Source organism: Apostichopus japonicus, chromosome 1 (assembly GCF_037975245.1).
Source record: "Apostichopus japonicus isolate 1M-3 chromosome 1, ASM3797524v1, whole genome shotgun sequence".
Lineage (NCBI taxonomy): Eukaryota > Metazoa > Echinodermata > Holothuroidea > Aspidochirotida > Stichopodidae > Apostichopus > Apostichopus japonicus.
The window spans coordinates 1,302,983-1,319,094 of NC_092561.1; the positions used below are offsets into that span (position 1 = coordinate 1,302,983).

The window sequence follows — 16,112 nt, forward strand, 5'->3', positions numbered from 1 at the left end:
TTTGTATTCGTATTTTATGCACTTTATGCATGTGCGTATCGTTATGTGGGAATCTTCTTCGGTATTGAGGCCTCGTTTGTAACCATTTTCGTTTAAGTGCATATGTTTCTCTTTTAAGTATTATTGAGGACTTCATGACGATGTTTTGTCTGTACCATGGCTGATTGTAGAAGTAGACTACGAAATCTACTCAGCGATCGTTCCTTACTCGTTTATTATGTGTTATATTCTCTGCAAGTACTAGCGAGATTCGAGCCTCGTCGTTACTAACACACAACAATCCTAGCCACATTTGTTTATATACCGCCACCAGTCCACAGTAGGGAATATTTGGGCGCCCCCGGAATCTTTAGACTGAGTTGGCGTTACAATATATATCATCCACCCCACCCCCTTCCCCCAACCCCCATAAATTGTGATTGGAAGAAGAAAGTCTATAGGGAAAGATTTTCCTGATGATTCCCTTCTTGTTGCATATATTTTATTTTCTTGATATTCGCTTCAATCGCCCCTAGAGAGACCATCAGCCTGGCTCCTCAATTCCCCTGCCCTTTCCCTTCACTGTAGCCAATACCAGTATACCCCCTCCCCCTGCATTAGAAATAACAAATAACCTGACTCTCATACACTTCTGTAAACTGATCGAATCCGGAACAGGAAATGCATTGATCGATCGAATCAACGACTGCTTAGTTATTGGTACATGTATACATGCAGGACGGACGTATACATACATGTTTCTTCAATTGGGTAATAACTTGTTTAACAGATATGAGAAGAACTAAAACTAAAATTGAGAATTAAGGAAAGAGTGACATTATTTCAGTGCTTTCGATCATATTCGGTGATATTTGAATCATAAAGTTATAGCTAAAACAATGGAGTACATATCATTTAGTTCGTTTCAATGCCGCGCCAAGCCTGTCTTATTTGTGATTATCATATGTTCCTGTACACTTTGGCTGGCATTCACATCGGTTAGTCGAGGTGAGTATTCTATATCAGTTTAACAAGTGTTTAAATATTTATGCTGGTATACGTAATGTATTCACTGTCTGTTGTATCACTGAATTGACTTAATATCCTAGTCATATGTACCGTGTACAGGCGGACGTAGCCAGAGATTTGAAAGAGGGCAGAGAGCAGAATTTTCAAAGGGAGCATTATTACACTTAACGGAGCACCATGATGTACAAAGTGCCCTCACGTTGCAGGAAATAAACAAAAATAAGTGAATTGTATTTACGTAGCAAACGAACTTTCAGGGCAAAGATTGAGAAGGGTCTTTTAGCTTCCTTCAACCTGAAAGAGGGCTTCAATGATATTTCTTGCTTTTAGTTAAATTTTATATTTTGGGGTACTCAAAAGGGGGGGGGTGGGCGATCGCTACAATTGCCCCCCCCCCCCTCTCCCTGGGTACGTCCCTGGTTCTAAATATATTATTCTAACGATGTTTCTTGAATTAGAATTATTATCATAATAGTTTTACACATATCAGCAGAACGTTTTGAGTTTTGAGAGGGTCATTTAATGGAGTCAGCACCACTGTAATTGTCGTTATATTAGGCTACTTCTTTTAAAGTTCATTTATACCAAACAGCATAGAATGTTTATCATAACACATCCAAGTGCGGATATATTTGCGCTAAGTAGTGACATCCCTGGGGTAAAACCTTTTGTCAGCCAAGTTGGCAAATCATAAAGTGACATCCGAAATCAATTTGCATGATATTTGCTTCGTTAAAACTTTAAGGGGCCATATTGATGATAACTATCAAATTACATTAGGCCTAAACATGGAGTAAGTCTTTTATTTTCTTGCCGAGTAAAGCTGGGTTGTTTGTTTTCTTAATACGTAAATAAATGAACGGAATAATTGATAAGAAGTTAATAACAGGCAAAGCAATGATATATGAAAGAATATTACAGTGAATGCATCAGATTTGTGAGTACGCACGGCCAATTAGTGAAATAAAGGGAAGTTACCATGTGCAGTAGGCTAGACTATCAACCTGGGAATGACATGATATTACATAGCGACAAACGCCAAATATATATAGTAGTCAACAATCAGCAGTGGCGTGAGTTATGGTGGGGAGGGTGGCTCTCCATTTCTTTCATGTCACCCCCACCTCCATCGTCGGTCGAAGGAAATAGTTACATTCTATCGGGGACTGGAATCACTCCTTGCACAATAGACATATACTTATATACCTAATTTATAAACTAAATATGCCACAGACTGCACCAATGCACCCTCCCCCCCCCCCCCCCTCATCAAACACACATACATGGAAATCGGCTTCAACGACCCCAGAGTCAGTCCACCTCCTTTCTTATTTCCCTGTTCTGCCACTGTCTCTTCAGTAACAGCTATAACTCACCCCTATCCCTGCACCCCAACCAACTATATAGCCACTACCGGCTTTGACATCATCTGCATGTCACGGATTACGTTAATACACGTTAATACACTATTCCGTGTGGTACGGTAAGTATTCCCTATCAAAGAATAGCAAATGGTTCTATACTAACCAAGCAAGTATTGTATATAACGCGCGTGAGTTTACCCGTGTCTATTGTTCGACAACTCCCACAGTCCTACTCACTCCACTGTCAGTGCTTTCAAGTATTGTTCGTAGCCGCATAGACAATGACCATTCTTCAGCTATTGTCTGTTCTTCCTGCCTGAATACAATGGCTTCTCTGAATAAGCCTAACAGCATAGACAATGCAGACGACTATGGTAGGCCATACGGGAAATAATTGCTGATTAAATGTCTGTAAGAATTAAAATTCTATTTAACACTAGCTTTAAATAAAATTAATACCGGCATTAAATAGTATTAATACTGGCATTAAATAACATTAATACCGCCATTAAATAGACCATCTTTGTTTAGTTGGCACTGCAACTTTAGTTGCCTTATGGTATAATATGCAATATTATTGACAAGCTTCCTTACACGTTTCCAGCTCTTGCGCCAGGCGCTAAACTTACCCCGTTAGTTCATCCATCTTCATTCAGGAGTCTTCCAAACTTTCATAGCGTAATGCTCTTCGAAGATTAATCTAACGATCGACAAGATTACGAGAATTTTACGTCTTTATCCTTAATCGATAATTTTTTTTTACAAATAGTCATCGTACTAATGTGCAGAGTGGTACTATATTAACCGATATTTCTGATCATTATCCTATTTTCTGCTGTTAGAAAAACTCTATTCATAAAACATAATTCTTCTAAGAGTGTTGGTTACTTTAATTATACTAGTGTCAGGATGAATTCGAGGTGAGCTGCTGCCTAAAGATCGGACAGATGTTATCAATCATCAGAATGCAGATTTTGCCTATTTCAAGTTTTCTGTATATAAAAAGATTTACTCAGACGTTCATAAGGTTGCGTACACTAAAAATGCTTAGGATATGAATCATCTGGCTAGAAACAGCAGGTCTCTAACTATGGGCATGTTTGCATATCACCTTCTGTATCTAAATTATTTGAACGTTTCACGTACAATAGAATATCTAATTTTATCCATAATCATATATATCCTAAACACATTTAAGTATGGCTTTCGTAAAGATTATTCTACAGATATGGCAGCAGTTAATCTATAGTCGATAAAATTGCAACAGCATTATACAAAATACTTTCAGAATAGGAATCCTCATTGATCTCTCACAAGAGGTATTTGATACCAATGACTACATAATTCGTTGAAATAAACTGCTTATGGTTAACGAGGGGTCGCCTTTGACTGCATGGATTGCTAGTTACTTGAGGAACAGTATGTCCCCAAGTTGGTGTCCCCCAAGGATCTATCATTGGGACACTATATTTCCTTTCTATATATTAATGATGTTCATTTAACATCCGAAAAAAGGCAAAATTTATTACCTTTGCTGATGATACAACATTTAGTTTTTTCCAAAACAAGCCATTTTTAAAGGTTGTAATTTTTACATGCAGAGGAGGAATTTAAAAATATTTTCACTTGGCTTAATGCAAACAAGTTATCTTGAAATATATATATTTTTGATAATGAAAAGGTACAATGAAAGTAATATTTCATTAATTCTAATTGGGGGGCACGTCAATTATTCCTCATCATGCACAAAATTCCTGGGAAATTTTAATTGACAACAAACTGCATTGTAAAGAGTTACTTCTTACGTTGAAAACAATAGTCTGTGCAATTGGTATTATTTACAAAACCAAGAACTTTCTCTCTTCATAAAAATGTGCTCATGATGCGCTGATCATTCTTTAAGTACCCCCTCCTACCCCCCCCCCCCCCGCCACGTCTTAATAATAGCTTATGACTATGGGGGAACGCCAACAACACTCATTTAAATAATCCGCATCCCATAGTGAAAAAGAAATAAGAAAAAGGGAACAGAAAGATTATCAGATATATTCACAGTGTTCCATACAATACCAATAGTGCACCTCTGTTTTAGGAGTCTGACATATTTTCGAGCTTTACAGTTATCAACTTGGGAGTTTTATGTATAAATGTTATCTCAGACTCTTACCAATATGGTCGAATTCGACCGCACTGGCCTAGCTCTTCCACTGGTTAATATAATAAATGAATCAGGTACATTTTTATCCATTGTCTTTGAAACTCATCGCAGCAGTTAGCCAATAGTGTAATATTATTTATTTATTTACTATTTTCACTATAATTTTGGTCATTCATCCCGCTTTGTGTCTTCTTTGTTTTTCATCAGAAACTCCCTTTACATTTCTAAATTTCCAGTGGGCAAACAGGTCTTTCACTAGACATAACAAGTTTAATATCGCATCATGGCGCAATAAGGATTTACCACAAATTACAGATAATTCGACAGATCCTTCTAACGCCGAGAAGGTACCCTTCAATGACCGGCTCGTTCAAACTGATGCGGCAACTCCGTCTGAGAGATTGGTCGAGGACAACTTACTGAATAATCGCACAAAAACCAACGAGATGGATTTATCTGAAGTGGTAATCAAATTATCTTTCTATCTATCTAGTTGAATTTAATACCATGTAATATGTTGCAGATAGTAACTCGCTATATGGTTGTAACGTCTATCAAGTTAATGGTATTTGAAATTCAAGAAACGTTCACAATAACATTTTAAACAAAGTCAATTGTTAGCTATAGCGCGATTCTCATTGGGTTTATGCTACCAAGTGTTATATCTAACTAAATCTGTTATAGGCGTAAAAATGTATCGTATAGTGTAGGCTACTGTAATGATATGCAAATACTGATTGCAAATATATCCCGTTGTTCTATAACTGGGTGGTAGATGCCACGTACATGCATGTAGGGTAATAATGGGTTAGATTGATTAACCAAAATAACGAACTAATTATAAATTGGGATGAACACATGTATTTTCTTTATGGAACGCTTAAAATCTGATCTTGATGTTGTTAAAGTACAGTCCAGCAGTTTTAAAATGAATTTTGATGTAAAAATATATGTACTGTCACAGTGAAATAACTGGTACAATAATAGGGAATTCATTTATTCTCTCTCTTTGTAGGCAGCCATGATGTATGTAGTAACATCGTGTCAAAACTTGTTGATACTTATGGCCTTCATTGCCATTATGTTAAAACAATGCATTCTGACAGATAGAATATTGATTTTTGTTTTAATAATTCTAGTTTGAATGTGGTGAAACGTGCCAGGAAATAATTCAGCAACACAGACAGCGGATCCTACAAGATTCTTGTCATAAGAAACCTATCAACGGTCCGCCCTCTCTATGGAACAAAACTACAGGTCACTTAAATCCATCGGAAATGAGAAGACTTGGACATATATATCCTATACACAGTATGGGTGTTTTATTCTGTGCTGTACCGAAAGGTGGGTCCACTACCTGGAAAAGAATCATGTTAGCCGCGATTGGACGCATTGAGACCCCAGAGAGTTACAAGGGAGACATTCACCCATTGTTTCGCAAGGTTGTCAAATCTTTAGGTAAATATAGTGTTAACGAATCCGAAGAAATGCTCAAGACGTACAACAAGTTTGTTATCGTCAGAGACCCAATGCAACGGATGTTATCACTTTTTCTCGATAAAGCCGTTGGAAAGCACATATTAAAATTTAACGAAAGTCAGTTTGAGGGATTTTTAAAATTTATCCTGAAGAGTCCGAATAGATTTCAATCAGTAGGATTCAATGAACATTGGACGCATACTTCGTATTTATGTTTACCTTGTGATATCAATTACAACTTCATTGGACGTTTGGAAACTTCTCAAAGAGATACCAAATATATTTTTGATCATTTTCTTCAAAAGGCCAAAGGTAATTACAGTTTGACATTTCATACGAAGCATGATACCAACAGCACAGCTCCCGAAAAGAAAAGTCATTATTTTTCACAAGTGGATCGGGAAATCCTCCACGCAATTGTAAAAAAATATGGTATAGATTACGACAATTTTGGATATGATAGAAACATGTATCGTCTTTTCAAAAACATATAGTGAGGGCGCATAGTGTAGTGGTTGAATTATTATGATTTATAAAACAATGGATTTATATTACATTTACAATATCAACAACTTTCGTACGACCCACCTATTTACTAGAGTTCTTTGGAATTTTTCTTATACATTATCATTTATAAATTCAGAATTGCATTTAATTACAACAACAAAACTTCTTGCCTTTTAATGGAGACGGGTTTTTTAATTTGGGTTTGCTTCTTGAAATGACAGAAATTGATTTATTTTGAGGTTTTAATACGATCATTTAACTTAGTAGAGTTCTTCGGTATTTGTCTCATACATTATTAGTTATAAATAATTTGCCTTAAATTACAAAAAAAAAGTGAGGACTTATACATAAAAGTCCAAAAAGCATAACACACGCATTCCGTATGTGACTAATTACAATCCACTCATCAAATCCTTTATGAGCTCTATTAAACATTCCAATGAACAACGATACAGACTGGATTATGAACTATTTGGCTACAATAAAGATGTCAATTCCATGAAATGATTCATGTTTTAAAAGTTCTCATTATTTAAGCAACTCGCTAAACAATACTTTGATCAAGTAACTTTTTTAGTTTGAACCGTTATTTTTTATTTACTTATTATTTTTTTTTAAGTTATATTGCATCGACTTATTTCTTTACAAGCTGAGGGACAGGGTGGGGTTCACTCGGGCACCGATACATGGTTGTTCATGATGAAATCTGAACGATTCATTTAGAATAATGTTTACGTTCTTTTCAAAACACCGAGGGTCGTTGCTTATGCACATTTCATTTAGAATGTATCATTTGAGCTGTGATCGTTTGTTGTTCTTGTTCTTGTTGCTTTCGGTTAAATATCCTTTAAAATGAACAATTATTGTAATTGTTACATATACAGTTATTTCTCTAGGTTAACAAGTCACTGTTTATAGTCACATATGCTTTCCAAGTGGACAGAGACGTAAGTATTACAGGTCACGTGACGTCTGTTAATCAGTTCAGCTGAATCAATCTTGAGACTTGTGAATCAGTCTGCGCTCTCATCAGGGAGCTGTTACTCTAACGTTACAGAAGCAGCTCCCTGCTCCCATTCTAAATCGTTCGGTTCGGTATAGTAGCCCTGGCTCCGACCATTGTGGTCGTATTTGTATCTGTTTTGTATTCGTATTTTATGCACTTTATGCATGTACGTATCGTTATGTGGGAATCTTCTTCGGTATTGAGACGTCGTTTTTAACCACTTTCGTTTAAGTGCATATGTTTCTCTTTTTAGTATTATTGAGGACTTCATGACGATGTTTTGTCTGTACCATGGCTGATTGTAGAAGTAGACTACGAAATCTACTCAGCGCTCGTTCTTTACTCGTTTATCTATGTGTTATATTCTCTGCAAGTACTAGCGAGATTCGAGCCTCGTCGTTACTAACACACAACCATCCAAGCCACATTTGTTTATATACCGCCACCGGTCCACAGTAGGGAATATTTGGGCGCCCCCACCGGAATCTTTAGACTGAGTTTGCGTTACAATATATATCATCCACCCCCACCCCCTTCCCCCAACCCCCATAAATTGTGGTTGGAAGAAGAAAGCCTATAGGGAAAGAATATTCCTGATGATTCCCTTCTTGTAACATATATTTTATTTTCTTGATACTCGCTTCAATCGCCCCTAGAGAGACCATCAGCCTGGCTCCTCTATTTCCCTGCCCTTTCTCTTCACTGTAGCCAATACCAGTATACCCCCCTCCCCCTGCATTAGAAATAACAAATAACCTCACTCTCACACACGCTTCTGTAAACTGATAGAATCCGGAACAGGAAATGCATTGATCGATCGAATCAACGACTGCTTAGTTCTTGGTACATGTATACATGCAGGACGGACGTATATACATACATGTTTCTTCAATTGGGTAATAACTTGTTTAACAGATATGAGAAGAACTAAAACTAAAATTGAGAATTAAGGAAAGAGTGACATTATTTCAGTGCTTTCGATCATATTCGGTGATATTTGAATCATAAAGTTATAGCTAAAACAATGGAGTACATATCATTTAGTTCGTTTCAATGCCGCGCCAAGCGTGTCTTATTTGTGATGATCATATGTTCCTGTACACTTTGGCTGGCATTCACATCGGTTAGTCGGGGTGAGTATTCTATATCAGTTTAACAAGTGTTTAAATATTTATGCTGGTATACGTAATGTATTCACTGTCTGTTGTATCACTGAATTGACTCAATATCCTAGTCATATGTACCGTGTACAGGCGGACGTAGACAGAAATTTGAAAGAGGGCCGAGAGCAGAATATTAAAAGGAGGCATTATTACACTTCACGGAGCACCATGATGTACAACGTGTCCTCACGTTGCAGGAAATAAACAATAATAAGTGAATTGTATTACGGAGCAGACGAACTTTCAGGGCAAAGATTGAGAAGGGTCTCTTAGCTTCCTTCAACCTGACAGAGGGCTTTAATGATATTTCTTGCTTTTAGTTAATTTTATTTTTCGGGGTACTCAAATTGGGGGGTGGGGTGGCGATCGCTCCAATTGCTCCCCCTCCCCCTGGGTACGTCCCTGGTTCTATATATATTATTCTAACGATGTTCCTTGAATTAGAATTATTATCATAATAGTTTTACACATATCAGCAGAACGTTTTGAGTTTTGAGAGGGTCATTTAATGAAGTCAGCACCACTGTAACTTGTAATTTTCGTTATATTAGGCTACTTCTTTTAAAGTTCATTTATACCAAACAGCATAGAATGTTTATCATAACTCATCCAAGTGCGGATATATTTGCGCTAAGTAGTGACATCCCTGGGGTAAAACCTTTTGTCAGCCAAGTTGGCAAATCATATAGTGACATCCGAAATCAATTTGCATGATATTTGCTTCGTTAAAACTTTAAGGGGCCATATTGATGATAACTATCAAATTATATTAGGCCTAAACATGGAGCAAGTCTTTTATTTTCTTGCCGAGTAAGCTGGGGTTGTTTGATTTCTTAATACGTAAATAAATGAACGGAATAATTGATAAGAAGTTAATAACAGGCAAAGCAATGATATTGAAAGAATATTACAGTGAATGCATCAGATTTGCGAGTACGCACGGCCAATTAGTGAAATAAAGGGAAGTTACCATGTGCAGTAGGCTAGACTATCAACCTGGGAATGACATGATATTACATAGCGACAAACGCCAAATATATATAGTAGTCAACAATCAGCAGTGGCGTGAGTAATGTTGGGGAGGGAAGGCTCTCCATTTCTTTCATGTCACCCCCACCTCCATCGTCAGTCGCACAATAGACATATACTTATATACCTAATTTATAAACTAAATATGCCACAGACTGCACCAATGCACCCCCCCCCCCATCAAACACACCTATACATGGAAATCGGCTTCAACCACCCCAGAGTCAGTCCACCTCCTTAATAATTTCCCTGTTCTGCCACTGTCTCTTCAGTAACAGCTATAACTCACCCCTATCCCTGCACCCCAACCAACTATATAGCCACTACCGGCTTTGACATCATCTGCATGTCACGGATTACGTTAATACACGTTAATACACTATTCCGTGTGGTACGGTACGTATTCCATACTAAAGAATAGCAAATGGTTCTATACTAACCAAGCAAGTATTGTACATAACGCGCGTGAGTTTACTCGTGTCTATTTGACGATGTGGGTTCGATAACTCCCACAGTTCTATTTACTCAACTGTCAGTGCTTTTAAGTATTGTTCGTAGCCGCATAGATAATGACCATTCTTCAGCTATTGACTGTAATCCTGCCTGAATACAATGGCTTCTCTGAATAAGCCTAACAGCATAGACAATGCAGACGACTATGGTAGGCCATACGGGAAATAATTGCTGATTAAATGTCTGTAACAATTAAAATTCTGCCCGGTATTAATTCTATTTAATACCAGCATTAAATAAAATTAATACCGGCATTAAATAATATTAATACTGGCATTATATAGCATTAATACCGCCATTAAATAGACCATCTTTGTTCATAAGTTGCATACACTAAATGTAGGAATTTATATACTTACCTCAATCACTAAAAATGCTAAGAATATGAATCATCTGGCTAGAAACAGCAGGTCTCTTACTATGGGCATGTTTTCATATAACCTTCTGTATCTAAATTATTTGAACGTTTTACGTACAATAGAATATCTAATTTTATCCATTATCATATATATCCTAAACACATTTAAGTATGGCTTTCGTAAAGGTTATTCTACAGATATGGCAGCAGTCAATCTATAGTCGATAAAATTGCAACAGCATTATACAAAATACTTTCAGCAATAGGAATCTTCATTGATCATCCTCAAAAGGTATTTGATACCAATGACTACACAATTCGTTGAAATAAACTGCTTATGGTTAACGAGGGGTCGCCTTTGACTGCATGGATTGCTAGTTACTTGAGGAACGGAGTCCAGTATGTCCCCCAAGTTAGTGTCCCCAAGGATCTATCATTGGGACACTATTTTTCCTTTCTATATATTCATGATATTCATTCAACATCCGAAAAAAGGCAAAATTTGTTCATTTTGCTGATGGTACAACATTTTATATTTTCCAAAATAAGCCTATTTTAAAGGTTGTAACTTTTACATGCAGTGGAGGAATTTACAAATATTTTCACTTGGCTAAATGCAAACAAGTTATCTTTAAATATATATTTTTTATAATGAAAGGTACAATGAAAGTAATATTTTATTAATTCTAATTGGGGGCACGTCAATTATTCCTCATCATGCACAAAATTCCTGGGAAATTTTAATTGACAACAAACTGCATTGTAAAGAGTTACTTCTTACGTTGAAAACAATAGTCTGTGCAATTGGTATTATACGCCAACAACACTCATTTAAATAATCCGCATCCCATAATGAAAAAGAAATAAGAAAAAGGGAACAGAAAGATTATCAGAAATATTCACAGTGTTCCATACAATACCCATAGTGCACCTCTGTTTTAGGACTGTGGCATATTTTCGACCTTTACAGTTATCAACTTGAGAGTTTTATGTATAAAAGTTATCTCAGACTCTTACCAATACGGTCGAATTCGACCGCACCGGCCTAGCTATTCCACTGGTTAATATAATAAATGAATCAGGTACACTTTTATCCATTGTCTTTGAAACTCATCGCAGCAGTTAGCCATTAGTGTAATATTATTTATTTATTTACTATTTTCACTATAATTTTGGTCATTCATCCCGCTTTGTGCCTTCTTTGTTTTTCATCAGAAACTTCCTTTACATTTCAAAATTTCCAGTGGGCAAACAGGTCTTTCACTAGACATAACAAGTTCAATATCGCATCATGGCGCAATAAGGAATTATCACAATTTACAGATAATTCGACCGGTCCTCCTAGCGCCGATAAGGTACCCTTCAATGACCGGCTCGTTCAAACTGATGCGGCAACTCCGTCTGAGAGATTGGTCGAGGCCAACTTACTGAAAAATCGTACAAAAACCAACGAGATGGATTTATCTGAAGTGGTAATCAAATCATCTATCTATCTATCTGTCTGTCTGTCTGTCTGTCTGTCTGTCTGTCTGTCTGTCTGTCTGTCTGTCTGTCTGTCTGTCTGTCTGTCTGTCTGTCTATCTGTCTATCTGTCTGTCTATCTATCTATCTGCCTATCAGAACAGTGAAAAAAATGTCCAGCCTCCACCGGGGTTCGAACCCGGGCCTCCGCTCTATATGCGGACACCCTAACCAGTAGGCTATGGACGCTGATTTTATGTTCAGAGGTTCGAAACCGGTAAGGAAGGTCGTAATTCGACTGTAGAGGGAGGTTTACACCAGTACACAAATATTTCATTGTAGAACTTTCGTGTGGACCTATATTTATAGACCTACTAATTTATAGCCCCATCGTACCTTACAAAGCATCATTTCATGTTTTTCCTTGAGATCATGTTCACTTAATCCCCCCACCCTCCTACATGGGAGTGTCTTCAACGACCCGAGGGCTAATCCCCTCCGTAATAAACTGATGGATCCACCACTCGGAAGTTTCGAACCCTGCAGGTCTATTGTTTGTATGCAAAACTAACCATACCATGCTGTACCAGCACAAAGTTGAATTCAATACCATGTAATATGTTGCAGATCGTAACTCGCTGTATGGTTGTAACGTCTGTCAAGTTAATGGTATTTGAAATTCAAGAAACGTTCACAATAACATTTTAAACAAAGTCACTTCTTAGCTAGCACGATTCTCATTGGGTTTATGCTAGTACTACGTGTTATATCTAACTTAATCTGTTATAGGCGTAGAAATGTATCGTATAGTGTAGGCTACTGTACTGGTATGCAAATACTGATTGCAAATATATCCCGTTGTTCTATAACTGGGTCGTAGATGCCACGTACATGCATGCAGGGTAATAATGGGTTAGATTGATTAACCAAAATAACGAACTAATTATAAACTGGAATGAACACATGTATTTTCTTTATGGAACGCTTAAAATATGACGTTGATGTTGTTAATTACAGTCCAGCAGTTTTAAAATTAATTTTGATGTAAAAATATATGTATTGTCACAGTGAAATAACTGGTACAATAATAGGGAATTCATTTATTCTCTCTCTTTGTAGGCAGCCATGATGTATGTACTATGTAGTAACATTGTGTCAAAACTTGTTGATACTTATGGCCTTCATTGCAATTATACAAAACAATAAAATCTGACAGATAGGATATTGATTTTCGTTTTTTATAATTCTAGTTTGAATGTGGTGAAACGTGCCAGGAAATAATTCAGCAACACAGACAGCGGATCCTACAAGATTCTTGTCATAAGAGACCTTTCAACGGTCCGCCCTCTCTATGGAACAAAACTACAGGTCACTTAAATCCATCGGAAATTAGAAGACTTGGACATATATATCCTATACACAGTATGGGTGTTTTATTCTGTGCTGTACCGAAAGGTGGGTCCAGTACATGGAAAAGAATCATGTTAGCCGCGATCGGACGCATTGAGAACCCCGAGAGTTACAAGGGAGACATTCACCCATTGTTTCGTAAGGTTGTCAAATCTTTAGGTAAATATAGTGTTAACGAATCCGAAGAAATGCTCAAGACATACAACAAGTTTCTTTTCGTCAGAGACCCAATGCAACGGATGTTATCACTCTTTCTCGATAAAGCCGTTGGAAAGCACAAATTAAAATTTAACGAAAGTCAGTTTGAGGGATTTTTAAAATTTATTCTGAAGAGTCCGAATAGATTTCAACCAGTAGGATTCGATGAACATTGGACGCATACTTCGTATTTATGTTTACCTTGTGATATCAATTACAACTTCATTGGACGTTTGGAAACTTCTCAAAGGGATACCAAATATATTTTTGATCATTTTCTTCAAAAGGCCAAAGGTAATTACAGTTTGACATTTCATACGAAGCATGAAACCAACAGCACAGCTCCCGAAAAGAAAAGTCAATATTTTTCACAGGTGGATCGGGAAATCCTCCACGCAATTGTAAAAAAATATGGTATAGATTACGACAATTTTGGATATGGTAGAAACATGTATCAGCCCCTTTAGATAATATCGTCTTTTCAAAACCTATATTAAGGGTGCGTAGTGTAGTTGTTGAATTATTATGATTTATAATACAATGGATTTATATTAACATTTACAATATCAACAACTTTGGTACGATCCACCTATTTAGTAGAGTTCTTTGGTATTTGTCTTTTACATTATTAATTATAAATAATTTGCTTTATATTCCAAACATAAACGTGAGGATTTATTCATAAAAGTCCAAAAGCCTAACACACGCATTCCGTATGTGAGTAAATACAATCCACTCATCAAATCCGTGTCAAATATCCCCCCATGTTACCCCGGGCACTGTGGTTGAAATTCCCAATGCTGACTATGGTCTAAAACCCTTCTCTCTTTTGTGATGCAGCAATGTCATTAACATACTCTATTGCGTTCTTTTTAAAGAGGGCAATTATGAAGGTGAAACAGGTTCTCGGTTACGCTTAAGTTTTAATAATTCCAAAAATATAAATTCGTGATAATTTTGCAGGATTTCCCGTTTCCGAATATTTCAATCGGCATTCTCTCAAAAACCTAAAATGTATTTAATTACTTCTAACTTCAAAATTGTAACTAAACGTTAACGTAAACGGAAAGAAAACGATTCGTATTAAGTCTCACATCACCGGGCTCAAAAAAGAGTTGGGACCCCTAAACAACTATACCAGTTCCACAAACTTATCTAATCCGTTTTAATATACGTTGCTCCTTAATCTGCTTCCTGTATAGTCATGGTTTATTTGGTATTTCCATCAGTGCCTCTCGAACTTAGCTAGCGTCATACTATCATTGAGTTACACTTTGTACTTTCATTCCACTGCCAAGTATTGCTGACGGAGGTCCCAGGGGAACCGAACATTTCAATATATTTTCTAAAACAGTACTCTTTATTTGTCAATTATGAGTCATATCTTATATCCCTGCTTTTTTTCCTCATAAAAATAACAATAATAATAATAATTATCATAATAATTATAATAATAATTTATATATATATATATATATATAGAGAGAGAGAGGTGGAGAGCGAGACGGATAGGGGTGGAGGAGTGGAGAGAGAGGGGAGAGAGTGGACAGGGAACCTCCGTAGCTTTGTATCTGATATCTGGTGGTACTTTATCGTATCACGCTGTGAGGAATATATCACGGTAGGCTAGTAGGCCTACATGTTGCCTCCAGACACGATGCAAATGAAATTTAAGTAAAACTTCAGGGTTATGTTTCCCCTCATAACAAATGGATAGTAAATTAATGGTAAATTAATAAAAGGGAAGAAATGGTTTGCAGCACACACACACAAACAACACATACATATTAAAACACGGGCACATACTCAGAAACCTAATTATCTATAATAAAGATCGCGAGGGAGTTGCATGGTTCGGTAGAAGACACAAATTTAGACTGTAGACTTAACTCACGCTTTGAGACTACTATAGGACATAATTTGAACGCCATCCCCATCGGTCCTTTAACGATACGTCTCTCAAGTTTCAGTTACAGTCAAGAATCAACATGATTTTACCCTGTCTATTCCATTTTCCATAAATTAGAGAGAGAGAGAGAGAGAGAGACAAAATAATTTGGAAAAAAGCCACTCAGGAATAAAACTGGTCACAAAAATCAAATTTCTATCACCATGGCAACCTTACCAAAACCGCTAACGCAATGCTCAGTTGCATTAACTGCGCAAGACGTGACAGTTTTATCAGGCACCCAGTGAAATGCTGTAGGGCTTCCGGATTGTGAAAATTTCAAAGATCTTACTATAGTCTTGCATTGTTAGCACAATCGCTCCGAACAGAAAATGTTTGTAAAACAAAAATTCGATTTGAAATATTACATCGTTTTTCAAACTGAAATTGAGCCCATGCAGATGGCATACAGGATTTGATCAACTGAAGAACGGGGCTGTGACCCAAAGGTTCTTGAAGCCAACTCCCATGTAGCGGAAGGGGCGGGCGATTAAGGGGTGCACCCCCACG

General features: G+C 36.9%; 1 protein-coding gene across 3 annotated transcripts; it reads left to right on the forward strand.

Moving 5' to 3' along the window:
• Window positions 1-657: 657 nt before the first annotated feature.
• LOC139972124 (carbohydrate sulfotransferase 11-like) lies at window positions 658-15,011 on the forward strand. 3 transcript variants are annotated; one of them, XM_071979114.1, is made up of 3 exons: window positions 658-987; window positions 4,738-4,994; window positions 5,670-7,850. In XM_071979114.1, exons 1-3 carry the CDS (start codon window positions 879-881, stop codon window positions 6,501-6,503), a joined length of 1,200 nt encoding a protein of 399 aa, XP_071835215.1. In that variant the 5' UTR covers window positions 658-878; the 3' UTR covers window positions 6,504-7,850. The 3 variants fall into 3 exon arrangements, with proteins under 3 accessions (XP_071835215.1, XP_071835291.1, XP_071835284.1); XM_071979190.1 differs by lacking the exons at window positions 4,738-4,994; window positions 5,670-7,850 and adding exons at window positions 11,801-12,057; window positions 13,297-15,011 and having other exon boundaries at window positions 668-987; XM_071979183.1 differs by lacking the exons at window positions 658-987; window positions 4,738-4,994; window positions 5,670-7,850 and adding exons at window positions 8,110-8,655; window positions 11,801-12,057; window positions 13,297-15,011.
• Window positions 15,012-16,112: the final 1,101 nt, after the last annotated feature.